Raw genomic sequence first — 13914 nt, forward strand, 5'->3', positions numbered from 1 at the left:
GGCACTGGCCGGAGCGGCCGGCCGGAGTCTGGGGGCTGCCGGCTTCCTGTCCTTCCCTCCCCACCGTGGCCCCTTAGCACTTGTGCCCTGATGCCCCATCCCCAGCGGACGTGTCCGCGGCGGAGGACGGGGACAGCCCCGGGGGTGCCGGGTCCCTGCCGGGGTGGGGGGCGGGCTGGGGAATTGGTGTTCTGCGCCTTTAAGTGGTTAAGCGCCCCTCTTGGCCGAAGAGCCCTCGGCTCGGGTCTGGGCGGTGCTGCCCCCTCCCCCGCCCCTCCACCTGGAGGGGCCCCGGGAGCGGGCGCCGCGGGCTCGGCTACCTTGATGTTGGGCATAGCCGGAGCTACGTTCAAGGTGAGGGGGCTCTCTGCGAAAGGTCCCTGGGGCTGGGGCTGGGGCCGGGGAGGGGGGGGTGGAGTGGGAGCCGAGAGGAGAGTCAGGCTGCCCTTGGGGGGGCCCCCCGGGAGGTCTGCTGGCGGGGGTCGCTCAGGTGCGCTGGCCCGGCCGGTGCTCCCCTTCCAGTCATGCCGTGATTTGAAGGGCTTGGATTAGGGCTGAACTTCCCCCAACTTGAAAGAATTCTTAATAGTGACCCAGAATACCTCCAGGAATAAGGCAAATGAGATCCAGATGCAGAGTTGTATAAAATAAAGTGGATTAGATTAAATATATATTTAAATGGAGTCTGACAACTTTAATTTTGAGCGGCTCGCTTTCTGCCCCAGCGTTTGCCGGGGAATGATTAAACAGGCACATGGTCCCAGTGAAATCCCCTCCGACGCTCCCACTGAACTGGGGAGAAGAGTGTGTGAAATATTTGTATTTCTGATAAGATGAAAAGTTAGAGGAGCAGGTATGTTGACTCCAGTGCACGGCTCTCAACACGTCTGTTGTGTAAATTAGATTCCTGGATGTAATGAACGCATCCGAATGGCACTTTGGAAAAATTGGTCTATCCACTTATAACAAAAAAGAACTCCTTATAAAAAAAACCAAAAAAACACCACCACAGTTTCATTTCTGTAGCCTCTGTGAAACTGGTACTGGGTCTCGGAAATAAATTTTAATCTCTCTTCTTCATCGATTATAAAACTGAATCAATCATATAGTCAGAGTTGGGAAAGACCCCAGAGGTCATCCCGGCCTGACTTTATTTGTATTAAATTTCTTTTCTAAGCATCTTGGCCCAACAGCCTAGGAATTTTATTTGTTTATGGAGACTTCATTAATTATTAGATTTCTAAACTCTGTGGACCTACTCTACCTCAACCCCCCCCATCTGATTTGGTAGGCAGTCAGTGACATTTAGATTTGACTTTGGGAATATGATTAGAAGGACCCCAGGAAGAGAAGAGTTTATCTGAATGAGCTCTAAGATATATCTGGGGGTGGGGGGGGTGAGTTATTTAGACGCAAAACTAATCCACATTTGGGTTTTGAACTTGCTGCTGGAGATTATTTTGTGATTATGGTTCATTGACTTCTCCTAGGTGATGGGGTCTTAAAAACCTTTTTTAAAAAAACAGTTATTGGGCTTGGCTTGTATGTTCTAAAGCTTTTAATTGGGTGGAGGAAGGCAATGTTTGTGTGACCCTTCTTTACTCTGACCTCAGTTTCTGAGAGCCCTCTGCAGTTTATGCCAATTTTGGTTTCATCTTTAATGTCACGAATAATAGTTTAGCTGATGAGACTGTAGTTTAAAATGGATTTCACTTGGGGTACCCCACTTTTAACCTTCAGTGAAAACCATACTCAAGTCAGATTGACCCAGTAAGTAGGGTTGGAGATTGGGGCCTTGCCAGAGGTCAGGGAGGAGACACTCATGAAAGCGCCTAAGTGAATCTCTCCATTGAAACATGTTCGATTTGAAAAGGTCAGTGCGTTCTCTCCAGGTAGCTGAGTTTGCTGAAACTCCTCCATCTCCTGGAGCCAGGGTCACTACTTTTATTCTCTCCATGGTCCATTTTGGACCAAGCCTATTTGAGTCGCTAAAGTGGGTTGTTCAGGAAGAGAGAGAGAATTATTATTGAAAATTTAACCCTATCTCATTTCCTTGTTCGTTTTGAAGGCTAGTGGGGTGGGAGAGTGGCTCTTCTGTGAGCTCCAGGTTTCCTTCCAGACTTTCCTTGGCTGAGCAGAAGGGCACTGTCAGCTAATCCCAAGATTCAATGTTTCACATCCATGAGAAAATCCTAAAAGGGATTCCAGGCTACCTTTCAGTTTACCAACTACCTCCTAGGGTTTTTGTGAGAAGACATTTGGTTAAATTGCAAAGTGCTTTTATAAACAGTAGTTACATATCTGCCTGATTGGGAAGCCCAACCTAGGAATTTTTCTCTTTCAAACCAAAATTCATTTGGCTCATAAGAGGTTTGTATTGCTTCTGTTCTGCATCCCACCCCCCTTTCCGAAGCTGGCAAGTACCATTGGGGTAGACTGTCCTCTAAAACAGAAAATATTACAGTTATTAATGGCTGTCTTTTTTAGAAGTGTCCCATTCAGAATCTTTTTTGAAACAAAAAAGGGACTTAAGTTGACAAACTGCTGGGCTCATATAGCTTCTGTTTTATTCTGTTTTTATTTTTTTGGTTCTCTCTGTCCTGAGATGGGGGGGGCATTGTTTAATCTTTAGGGTATATAGGAAGGCATAACTGTTTATTGAATTCATCTTTTTTGGGGAGGGGGTATCTGTGTGGCCTTGTTTTTTTTTTTTTGTTTTGTTTGTTTTGTATTTTTTTTTTTAGCTTTGAGTTAATGAAAAGAATTTAGTAATGCAATAGTTTCTGATAGGTCTGCTGAGAATACAACTCCATAGACCTACACTTTTGTGACTGATGTTCATAGTGAAGTAAATGAGAAAGATGGAAAGGGAAAGGTTTGGATAAACTGCCAGTCTGTTACTCCCTTGAGGCTGTGTATCCTTTCATGATCTACTGAGCCAGCTACCATCAAAATACTCTTTTCAAGTTAATGTCCTTAGGATTTTAAATGGCTCCTTTAAAAAGAAAAAAAAAAGTCTTCTGCCCCGTTCCTGCGAAATTAAACCAAAGCCACTGCTCTGTTTCTGTTTATGTGGGAGGAGATATGCAGAAATAATTTTGTGTGTGTGTGTGTGTGTGTGTGTGTGCGTGCGCGCACACACACTCTTCTGATCCCCTTCCGGGTCTGCCTGTAGCAGTTAACAATCAAAACTATTCCTGAGGCGGTCCTGACATTCAGAAGCTTAGTGGAAATACAAGGATTGAAGTAAAAAAAAAAAAATCTATATTCATTTCAGATTGCATTTAGAAGCACAAGAAACAGCAGCCAGGAAGGGAAGAACAAAGTCAAGAGGGAAAGCTCTTGTGGATTTTAAAAAGAAGAATCTTCATTATATCAGAGATCTTTGGAAAGAGCTCAAATTCCTGTTCAGTGTTCAACTTGTCTTTGTATCTCCAGTGCCTGGCACGTAGTAGGCACTTAATATGTGCTTATTGGATTGACTAGAGTAAGAATCTGGCCTATGCAAATTCAAAAGTATTATTAAAAGACGGACTCAGCTTATCTGATGGACTTTAAATGAAGCCAGTAAATCAGTATTAACACCAATGTTGCTACTTAGCTGATAACTGGCAATTGATTTAAAAGTTATCTGAAAAAAGGCTGGTAAAAGACTATTTTAGAAACTCTCTCTCTGTGTCTCTCTTTGTCTCTCATCTGTTTTCTGGTATTTAAATGATAAATTTATTCTCACTGTTCTTTCCTTATAAAGAGTCTGGTTTCAACAACAAAACAAAAAAACCCCATCTATGTCAACTAACTTTGAATCTTGTCTTATCTCACCGTGTGTCTGTGGTAGTTCAAGGATAGAATTTTGGCTTTAACTGAAAATTTCCTACCCCTGATTGTTTAAGCCAGATCCTTAATCTTATTTTAATATATTTAAAATGTACAAAAAACCCCGAAGAATTGTCTCATGTAAGTAGCAAGTGAACATAGTTTAAACACTCAGGCAGTTCTAGTATCTAATTGGAAACAGGTGGAATTCTTGGAGGCCTTTATTTGAATCTTATTATAGCCAAACATAAGGCCACTTTTTACTTATGGCTATTCATTTTGTTTGAGCTATTTTGAGTGTAGAGCGATAGTCTTTCATTAAGGCTTGTTCGTGAACATTTTTCTGTAAATTCCGCCATCCGGAAATTTTGGGAATAGAGAAGTTGGGAGAGGGAGGAACGATGTTGGGTTTTATTCCTTTACACCCAAGTGAATTCTGCTTATATAGAACATATATTGAGGCATCAAAAAAAAGGTGCAGTAATGGCATAATTAGGCGAGCAGTTCATATATTGTGTAACTTTTACAGCAGACATGGAAGTGGTGAATTAATAGTGACTTCATAGTTTCACTTTTGAGTTACCAAATATTCATTGACTTGAACAGGCAGGTAATTTTCTTAAGTGCTCTGTGATACTGACGAAAAGGATTTTCTTTCTTTCTTTCTTTTTTCTTTTGTTAAAAAGAGAAAGGCTTTGACCATTGCTGAAGCCTGGCTAATTTGGTTAGAGTAGCATCTTAGTGCAAAGTTGATGGGAAAGCCTAGGAGCTGTAGGTAGGGAGAGTGGGCATAGGTGCTTTGGGCAGTTGTCCTTATAATGAATCTATATGTCTCTTTTGCCATGTGGTTGAAAACCACAGGGACTGGAAACTATATTTCCAGTGTGTGTGTGTGTACACATGTGTACGTGTGTGTACGTGTATGTGTGTATGTACACGCACACTTGCAAACATAGCTAGCTTTTTCTGTTTCTTTTTGCCAGGTTTTGGGCAGGGGGACGACCAAGGCTTGTTCTGAGTTGTTTAGTTGTCATGGTTAGATTTATGCTGAGCCATAACTAGTTCCTATTGAAGGGGGGCCCTGCTGGCATCTTGGGATGACTGGGGGTAGGCGCTGAGTCAGGCCAAGGAAGAAGGGTCTTGGTCCTGTGGGAAGCAGAACTCCTTTCCTGGGCAGAAGCTTTGAGTGTTGTCTTCATTAGTGGAGGATGGAAAGGCCTGGGGTCACGGATGGGCAGACTGGACCGAGCAGCATAGCCTTCCAGCCACCTGTGCTGTTTGTATTATACGGTAGCCACCTACTGTGTGGACCTAATGCAAATAGAGGAATTCACATACCCACATGTGGGCTGGGCTGGGGCCTGTGACTTCCTTGGCAGGGAGATCTCTCAGGAAAATGCCCTTTACCAGTGTATCTGCAGCTGAGGCTTTGACGGGTGCCACAAGGGCCAAACAAAAGCCTGGAGTTTGGCTGAGCCCCATTAAAATGTGATTGGGAAATGTTTAACACAAGAAATAAGGCTAGAACATAGATAATGTAAATTTATGCTTTTCTGAGTCAAGATGCGGCCTTCAGGAATAATTTCTATTCCAGGTTAGCCCTTCTGGCCTAGAGGTGACTTGCATAAAGTCACCTGACCTGTAGGCCTCCTGGTTAGAACCTGGACCTCCTCTGCCTGAGACTTCCTGGGGGCAGCTCTGCACTCACTAGGCCACACTGTCTCTGTGTACATACACAGATGTGGATTATATGTGTATTCTATATATGCATCATGGAAGTATATATGCACATGTACAAATACATACATAAGATGTAGTACCCATATAATACAAATATTGTATTGTTTAATACCCATATACTACAGATGTATAATAAAATATATACATATGAAATGGATGTAAAATACCCATGCATATAATGCAAATGTATGTGTATCGATATGCATACAATAACAATAGCTCATCATTATATAGAATGTTAAGGTTTGCAAAGCACTCAGATATATTATTTCATTTGAGATCTGTGTGTTCATGTATATAAATACAGATCCGTACCCACATTCTAGGTGTTTATATACACACATGTGTAGTGTGAGAGGCAGAATGGTGTAACAGATGGAATCCCGGATTTAGGGACTGGAAGATCAGGATTCCAGTCTCACCTCTAAGGCCACTTCCCTCTTTGGTCACACTCAGGGTTACTCATACTCTTGGAGCCTTAGGCTACTCTCTGGTTCTCTTCAGCTGCAGTCTGATTCTGTAAAGGGAGTTTCTGCCTCATAGTTAAAAATCACTACATGGGAGAAATTTTATTTCCTTAAAACATTTAATTTGCCGGGGAAAATTCCGTAGCCCATCCTTTAAAATAGGGCATTTTAATTCTTGCAAGCTTAATTTTGGTCCTTCGCCATTATCCTGATGTAGGCTTATTTGTTGTGTTGTGTCCCCCCCCCCCCCATTTCTTTCTTTGTAGAAAATGGCACGTAATAGGTCAGGTGTTTTTTATGCCATTTAAAAATTAGGTGGACTTTTTATTTAAAAATTTTTTTATATTTTTAAAAACTAATTTTTATTGATATCTTCTTTATATCATCATCGTTTCCCCAAGTATCCTCCCCTTTCTCTCCCAGAGAGTGATTTACTTTTTAAATAGAAGGAGACCTTCCAGATGAGGATGCTGTCCATTGAAATTAGCCAGAATTGAGTCAGTTTCTTTAGTCCAGACTTCCTATTAGATATAACTGAGAAACTCAGCTTTCGTTTTTTTAATTGTATGACCGTGCTCCATAGAATTGGGAAGCCCCCCTGCATAGCAGTCCTCATGGCCAAGCCCCTTTTCAGCCATGATTATATATTGTTCCTCATCACAGTTGTCAGAGATTTGTTTTTCCTCTGGTACCAAATTTGACCGAACCCAGGCACAGTGGAGCAGACGTGTGGTGAGCGTTTGGATCCTAGCTGATAAAATGACCAGGAGCCTTAGCAAAGCAGCTGATTATGCCACGTAAGGGGAAACCTGCTGAACTTAGTGTCCTGCACACAGCAGATGCCCCATAAATATTTCTGGATTAATTGAAATGCTGGTTACTCTTCATTCTTTGGAATTTGGGGAGGTAAGTGCTTTGTGATGATAATCAAAGCATTCATTTTGAGAGGCTGGGCTGGAGAGTCTGGGGAGCAAATTGTCACATCAGACACTTTCTGGGCATGTGAAGCCTTAGCAACTCCTCAGAACCTCAGTTTCCTTATCTGTAAAATATAATGCCACTAATAATTGTTCTACCCTCACAACAGGGCTGTTACAAGGAAAGGCCTTTTCATACCTTAAAGTGATGTAAAAATATAGGGAGGTGGTGCAGTCATGGGATCTGACTACAGATAGTAGGGACCTAAGGGGCCCTATGGTCCAGCACCGGACAGATAAAGGAACTGAGGTCCAGGGAGGAGGTCTAAGGGCAGGGGTGTCAAACCCAAATAGAAAAGAGCATACAGACTTAGAAAACCACAGATTAACATGATCTTCATTGTATTGTATTTTTATTTATTTGGTTAAACATTTTCCTATGACATTTTAATTTGGCTCCTCTGGTCTAAGGGACCTTAGACAATGATTTGTTTTCTCTAAGGTCACAAGGGCCAAAGGTATTAGAGATAGAATTTGAACCCAAGTCCTTTGACTCCAAAGAAAAGTTGCATTTATTCAATAAATAGCTAGCAGTTAACATTTTTTTAAACGGTTCTATTAAAATTCCAAGGTATTCTTAGTTTTACTTAAAACAAATGTTACTTGATGAATTAGCTGTTACTTAGGTGAATGTTGCCAAATTGTTTGAAATAGAATCTTGTAATTATTAAGAAGTAATTTGGTAATTCATTTTAGGAAGGGAGAAGAGAAAAAGGGAGAGAAAGAGAGGGAGAGCTAACGAGGAGGAGGAGGGGAGGGAGAAAGAGAGACAGGGAGGGAGGGAGGGAGGGAGGGAGGGAGGGAGAAGCAGGGTCCTGCCCACTTTGTTTTGTTGGGAGGAGAAGAAGCTAATAAATGGAATTGATCTTGGGTCATACCGAGAGAGGCAGAGGGTTCAGAACACGGGATCCCATTTTATTCATTTGTGTTGAGCTCCTGGTGTGAAAGACAGGATGTTGAATGATCCTGAGACCATTCCACAGGAGGATAGGTAAATGCTCAATTGATCAACAAGTATTTATTAAGCACCTACTGTGTTCCAGCTCCTACAGCTAATTCTGTAATTAATACAGAATTAAAACAAAAATTTGTCTCCACTCTCAGGGAGCTGCTCTAGGGAAGGGGGTGAATCTGGGATGGTTTATTCTGAAGACCAGATTTGAGGGGAGACTTGACAGGCCAGCAGCCTCAGGTACCTGGAGGGCTTGATCCCTGCCAGCAGAATCTGATGCCCAGGGCAGAAGTTGAAGAGGGCTAGATTTGGGTTTGACCGAAGGAGAAACTTGGCTCATGATTGGAGCTCTGCAAAGTCGATACGGGCTGCTTGGGGAGTCAGGGCTTTCCCTTCCTTGTCTCCACGTGAAAGCTGGGCATTGTAGGACATAAGGTTCTTGATTAGTTACGGGTTGGACCAGATGGCTTCTGAGGTGCCTTCCAGTGTGGTAATTCTGTAGTGTAATAATGACCACAAAATTAAATGCATTTACATAGCACTGTACATGTGCTATTTCATTTCATGCTCACAGCAACCGTGGCAGCTATTTTTATCTCCGTGTTACAGAGGAACAAACTGAGGCAGATGGAGGTTAAGTGACTTGCCCAGGGTCACACAGCTAGTAGGTGTCTGAGGCTGGATTTGAACTCAGGTCTTCCTAACTCCCAAGTCTCAATATCTCTCAAAACTTTCTCTTCAGTTTTCTAGTTGTGTGTGGTCTTCTGTAGCCTATAAAATTTTTTTTCTAAGAAAATGTTAGACAAGTGATTTCCTAATATGGTGTGGAATTGGAAGCCTCCAAAGAATCTGCAAATAGGTAGGCAGATCTTTGAGTGGGAATCTGGATGATGCTGGATGGTCATTTGCTTGTCAGGGTGTCGGTGTGGGAGGAGGGTATTTCCCTAGAATGGGTCATAAACGCAGAGCGGCCAATGCCACTGCCCTCTGAACTCGCCCTCCGAGTAGATCTCGGGGTCTTCCATCAATGCAAGTTACTGGCTTGTGGTCCCCGGTCAGAATGGGAACTCTTTGAGGGCAGGAGCCCGCGTTTGCCTTTCTTTGTGTCCCTGGCACCTGGCGTATGACCTGCTTCCTAGAAACCACCTCATCGACAGCCAAGACACCTTGAAAAATTTCTAGTCTGACTCCTCCATTTTACACATGAAGAAACTGAGGCCCAGAGGGGCTAAGCAAGGAGTAGGATCGTGGCCCTAGAGCTGGAAGGGAGCTCAAAAGCCAATTCTCCTACCTCTTCCCCCCAACCCCATTTTATAGATGAGGAAACTGAGGCCCAGAAAGCTGCAGGAGCTTGCCCACAGTCACACAGGAAATAAATCTGGAAGAGCCAGGATGATGGGCTCTTTCTCCTGCAGCCTGGTGGGTTCCCTGTAGGGAGCAAAATAGCAAACCTCTCATTTGCATTGTGTGATGTCACACTATTTTGAAACAAGGTTGTGGCCGTAGGTGCGTGTGTAGGAAATCTGCTCAGATTGCTTCATGGCGCTGAACGTGGGCAACGCTCTGGGGTGTCGCCTCCTTCGGCCAAGGGGGGGACAAGCTGGAGCTGGGCTCAGTCCAGGCGCCTGGGGCAGCTGCCCAGTCTACCCAGGAGCTGTCGACTTCTTCAGGTGCTGGAAGGTTGGGGGGAAAGTGCTTTAAAACCCCTGCAAGGTGGAGAGGTTAATAGGGATTTTGAAAAAAGTATTAGTGGGTTATTTAGCTGCCCCTGAAGTAAGAAGGACTAAGGAATTTCTCTGTCTTCCCCACCCTGTCTACAGTCTCATCACCATAGCTTGTCAGCGTTGATTGAAGACTGAAATAACATAGGTGTTGTCCATTGTGATTGACTTTTGTCGTCAGGATTGTCCTCTGGAGAAGGCTTGGGTGGTTGAAGTTTCCTGCCTTAGCCTGTAGAATCATAGTCATTTTCATGGGCCCTGATAAATGTACTTGAATGAATTTTTATTTGTATGAGTTATTGGCATAAAATATACATGTGTCAATGTATAGATATATAATTACGTAAGTAGTAAGTTAAAAATAGTTATATATAGGAGAAAGAATTGGTCTCAAAACTAGGAAAACTAGCATTCCATTTCTGTCTGCCACATTAGCTTTGTGACCCTGGGCCAGTCATTTTTCTCAGTGTTCTAGGGAGCTGCATTCAGTTGGGCAACTGTATTTTGCTTGGTATTGTGCTAAATTCTGTCATACAAGGACAAAAATGAAACAATCCCTGTCCTCAAGCAGTTTACATTTTTAAAATTAATTTATTTTGATTTATCAACAATCACTTCCATAAGCTTTCGAGTTTAAAATTTTTCTTCCCCTTCCTCCCCACCTGCCTCCCCAAGACATTGCACAATCTGATATAGGCTATACATATACATTCCTGTTAAACATATTTTCACATTACTGATGTTGTAAGTCAGAATTAGAACCAATAGGAGGAAGCACCTGAAAGAGGAAGGCATGATATAGTGGAAAAACCCTGGCTCTGGAGGCGGAGGACCGGCTTCTAAACCTGCTGTGGACATCACCTGTGTGACCTTTGGCAATTACGAAGTACTTTCTGGGCCTCAGCTCTAGTGCCATTAGATGGCGTGTTGTTCTGAGGGTAGGCGGGTATGACGAAACTGCAGTCCTGAAGAGTGTGTGATAAGCTTAGGAGGATAGTAGACTGGACACAGACCATGCGAAGCTTAACATGCCCCCGAATCAAGGAAGGGAGTTCCAGGGTCCGATGCATTCTTTAGCATGTGGCTGGTGAAATGGAGAAGGCCAAGACTGGAAGCAGGGAGATGGCCAAGGAGCACTGGATGACCCCCAAGGAAAGAAGGAAACAAACATTTGTTGTGCTAAGCACTTTACAAATATGCTCTCGTTTGGTCCTCACCACTACCCAGGGAAGTAGATGCTATTACTGTTTTACAGTTGAGGAAACGGAGGCAGACAGGTCAAGTGACATGTCCAGGGTCACACTGCTAGCAAGTGTCTGAGGCTGGATTTGAACGCAGGTCTTCCTGACTCCAAGTTCCCTTCGAGACTTAGCACTTTGCAAGGCTCGTCCCCTCCGACCATTTTCTGAAGCCTTGGCTTGTGGTTCCCTCTGCTGAGTCAGACTGGACCTGCCCTTCTCCCAAGTTATCTCCCCTTCTTCTTTCAACTCTTACACCCCTGCTCATGTGTGCCTGCTTTTGTGTGGCTCGTGAACTCCGGAGGGTCGGGATGCCAGGATCTCTCTTTTTCTTTCAGTATTTTGTGTGTTCACTCGTTCAGCAAGCACTTGAGTCTTTATCGTGGGCAACAAACCTTCCTAAAGTGTGTCTGGAGTTGTGTGTGTCACAATGACTGGTCTCACCATAGATTAGCCCATTTGAAGTCAGAGTGTCAGATTGTGGAATGAGTCAAAGGTATTTGTTTAACGAGGAAAGTTGAGCAGTTTGTAGAACGTCATTCTGTGTCTTATGTAGCATTCAGCTGGTTATTGATTTTGTCTAGCCAGTGTGGCTTAGTGAGAAGCGTACTGAATGAAGAGTCAGAAGGGAATGAAAAGTTACCCCTCAGCAGGCTGGGGCACACCTTGTAAGAGGGGCTGGGGGGAATACCAAGACAAACATGCAGCCATCCCTGCTGGCTGCAGATCTTCTGCCTGTAGACGTGACCTTGGTTGGAGTGGGTCACTTCCTCTGCCTCAGTTTCTGCATCTGTAAAATGAAGGGCTAGGGCAAAATGTCCTCAGTGGTCCCTTCCAGCACCAAATCTGTGATCCCAATACTAATTCACTTTGGGGTGCAAAGCACGTTCCTCACAGAATTTGAGGGTTGGGAGGGACCCTAAGTATTGCCACTGAAAAGGATCCTGAGTCCAAATATATACCCCCGAAATGGATGTCCAGCCTCTGCCCAAAGACCTCCAAGGAGGGGGAACCTGTAAGTGTCATTAATACTCTTTTTACAGATGTGTAAACTGAGACTCGTGACTGATGTGTTTGAGGCAGTCCTCTGACCCCCTTCGATGGTGAGCCCCTGGAGGGAGGGATATCTTTGACCTCTTTCAATCCCCAGTGCTTAGCACAACTCCTGGCCTGAAGTAGGAGCTCCATAAATGTTTATTGACTGACTGACTGGTCCCTGGCTCCTAAGGCTAGGGCTCTTTTCCCTGTGCTATCCTTTGTTTAAAAATCATTTTACATTTCCCTCTCATAGCAGGGATTCTCAAACTTTTTGTGTCCTGGACCCCTTTGATGGGCTGGTGAAAGCCTCTTGGACCCCCTTCTCAGAATCGTGTTTATAAATGCATAAACTAAAATATATGGGATTACAAAAGAAACCAGCAATATTGAAATAAATTTTTCAAGATATGAAAAAAAGTTTCCAGTCCCAGGTTAAGAACCCCAGAGACTAATGAGGCAGGAGAGGTAAGTGATGCATCCTAGGAAGGTTCTTTCCTGTGAGCCACTTGAAAACAAATTCAGGGGGTTTGGGACTTTTACTTTAAAAAAAAAAAAGTTTTATTTTTGGTTGTTCTGACTTTGACAAATGTCCACATAAACATTTCCATAGACAAAGAAGAACCAAAAAAGAGGAATGTCGGGGAAATCGACTCCATGCAGTTTGTGTTTTTTTTTTAAAAAAACATAAAATAAATGCATCTCGTCGATTTCAGAGCAGGCGCCACTGTTGTGTAGGGCTGTTGTTCAGTGGGGTGGGTGCACCGCCGATGTACCTGACGTATGATGTGTATGGGAAAGACATAATTTTATTTGTCAAAAGATGGCATTTCTGCCCATCCGTCTGTCCCCAGAATGAAGAGAAAGCCCCCCTGTGACAGGAGGGTGTTCTCTAACTGTCCACTGATGGGCTAAATGGAACGCAGCGTTTTTCCAAAGGTGCATTAGAGTTATCCAGGCTGTACAAGTAGATGAGAATGTGAGGAGCAGATAGCATTGGAGTTTGGCTGTCGGTGTGGCAGAAATGTCATACACACGTGGATTTTTTTTTGGGAAAGTACCTAGAAGATTGGGTGACTGAGATAGGCCAAGTAAGCCCCCAGGTGCCCTCTCTGTTTTGCCTGGAGCAGGGCTTGAGAGCTGTTGCCCCTTAAGGAGCCAATGGGTGGCTTTCTTCCTTTCATTTATTCAAGTAGAATACTTAGGTGGGTTTCGTTTGTTTGTTTGTTTGTTTGTTTGTTTGTTTTTTAATAAGAGATAGCTTCACTGCTTCTCTAGCAGCAGTTTTTGCTTGCTTAGGAAGACCTTTCTGGAGACCACCCACATCTAGGTTAAATACCGTAACCTCACCCTGCTGAAGCCAATGGCCGTCCACGTTGAGTTTCTGTTGTGGTGGTAATGGAATTTTGTTGTAATGCTAGAAATCACATTCCTGGTTTACTGAGGGATGAGGCCTGTGAGAAGAAGGGCGGGAGAAAGGGCACCTCAGCTCCTCCTCCAAGCTCCTGGGTCAATGTTGTCTTCTGATTCCAGTGAGCGGCTTGGCAGCCTAGGAGGGTGGAGCTGGTGGGAACCGAAGTCTACTTACTGACCAGGGCTGTGAAGAACTCAGATCCTCTCTTTTCTTAGTAAAATTAGCAAATCCCCTTTTAAGTAGCATGTAAAGTAAAGGGAGGAAATGGAGAAGGCCGTGTTGGGCTGGATCAGGGGTGGGGAACCTGCAGCCTGGAGGCCACATGTGGCCCTCTAGGTCCTTAGGAGCGCCTTTTGACTGAGTCCATACTTCACAGAACAAATCCCCTTAATAAAAGGATTTGTTCTGTAAAACTTAGGCTCAGTCAAAGGGCAATACTTGAGGACCTAGAGGGCCCTCACTAGATCACATCTTGTGTAGGTGCCACATGTTGGGAAGGAAATAATAATAATAATAACCAGCATTTGTAGTGTTTTTAAAGTTTGTCAAGTGAT

The 13914-nt window shown here is 43.8% G+C and overlaps 1 protein-coding gene across 9 annotated transcripts in view; it reads left to right on the top strand.

Annotated features, from left to right (window-relative positions):
• Nucleotides 1-13914, top strand: part of CUX1 (cut like homeobox 1) — a 467724-nt gene that overhangs the window by 18963 nt on the left and 434847 nt on the right. Inside the window, exon 1 of one of the 9 annotated variants that reach the window (XM_027861838.1) lies at nt 314-354. The exons of the other annotated variants lie outside the window; for them this stretch is intronic. Coding sequence (XP_027717639.1) covers nt 325-354 — 30 coding nt within the window. The 5' untranslated portion in view covers nt 314-324. Of the gene's footprint in view, nt 1-313; nt 355-13914 lie in introns of those variants that run through there. 9 annotated transcript variants of the gene reach the window in all.

Source organism: Vombatus ursinus, unplaced genomic scaffold (assembly GCF_900497805.2).
Source record: "Vombatus ursinus unplaced genomic scaffold, bare-nosed wombat genome assembly UNPS02014768.1, whole genome shotgun sequence".
Lineage (NCBI taxonomy): Eukaryota > Metazoa > Chordata > Mammalia > Diprotodontia > Vombatidae > Vombatus > Vombatus ursinus.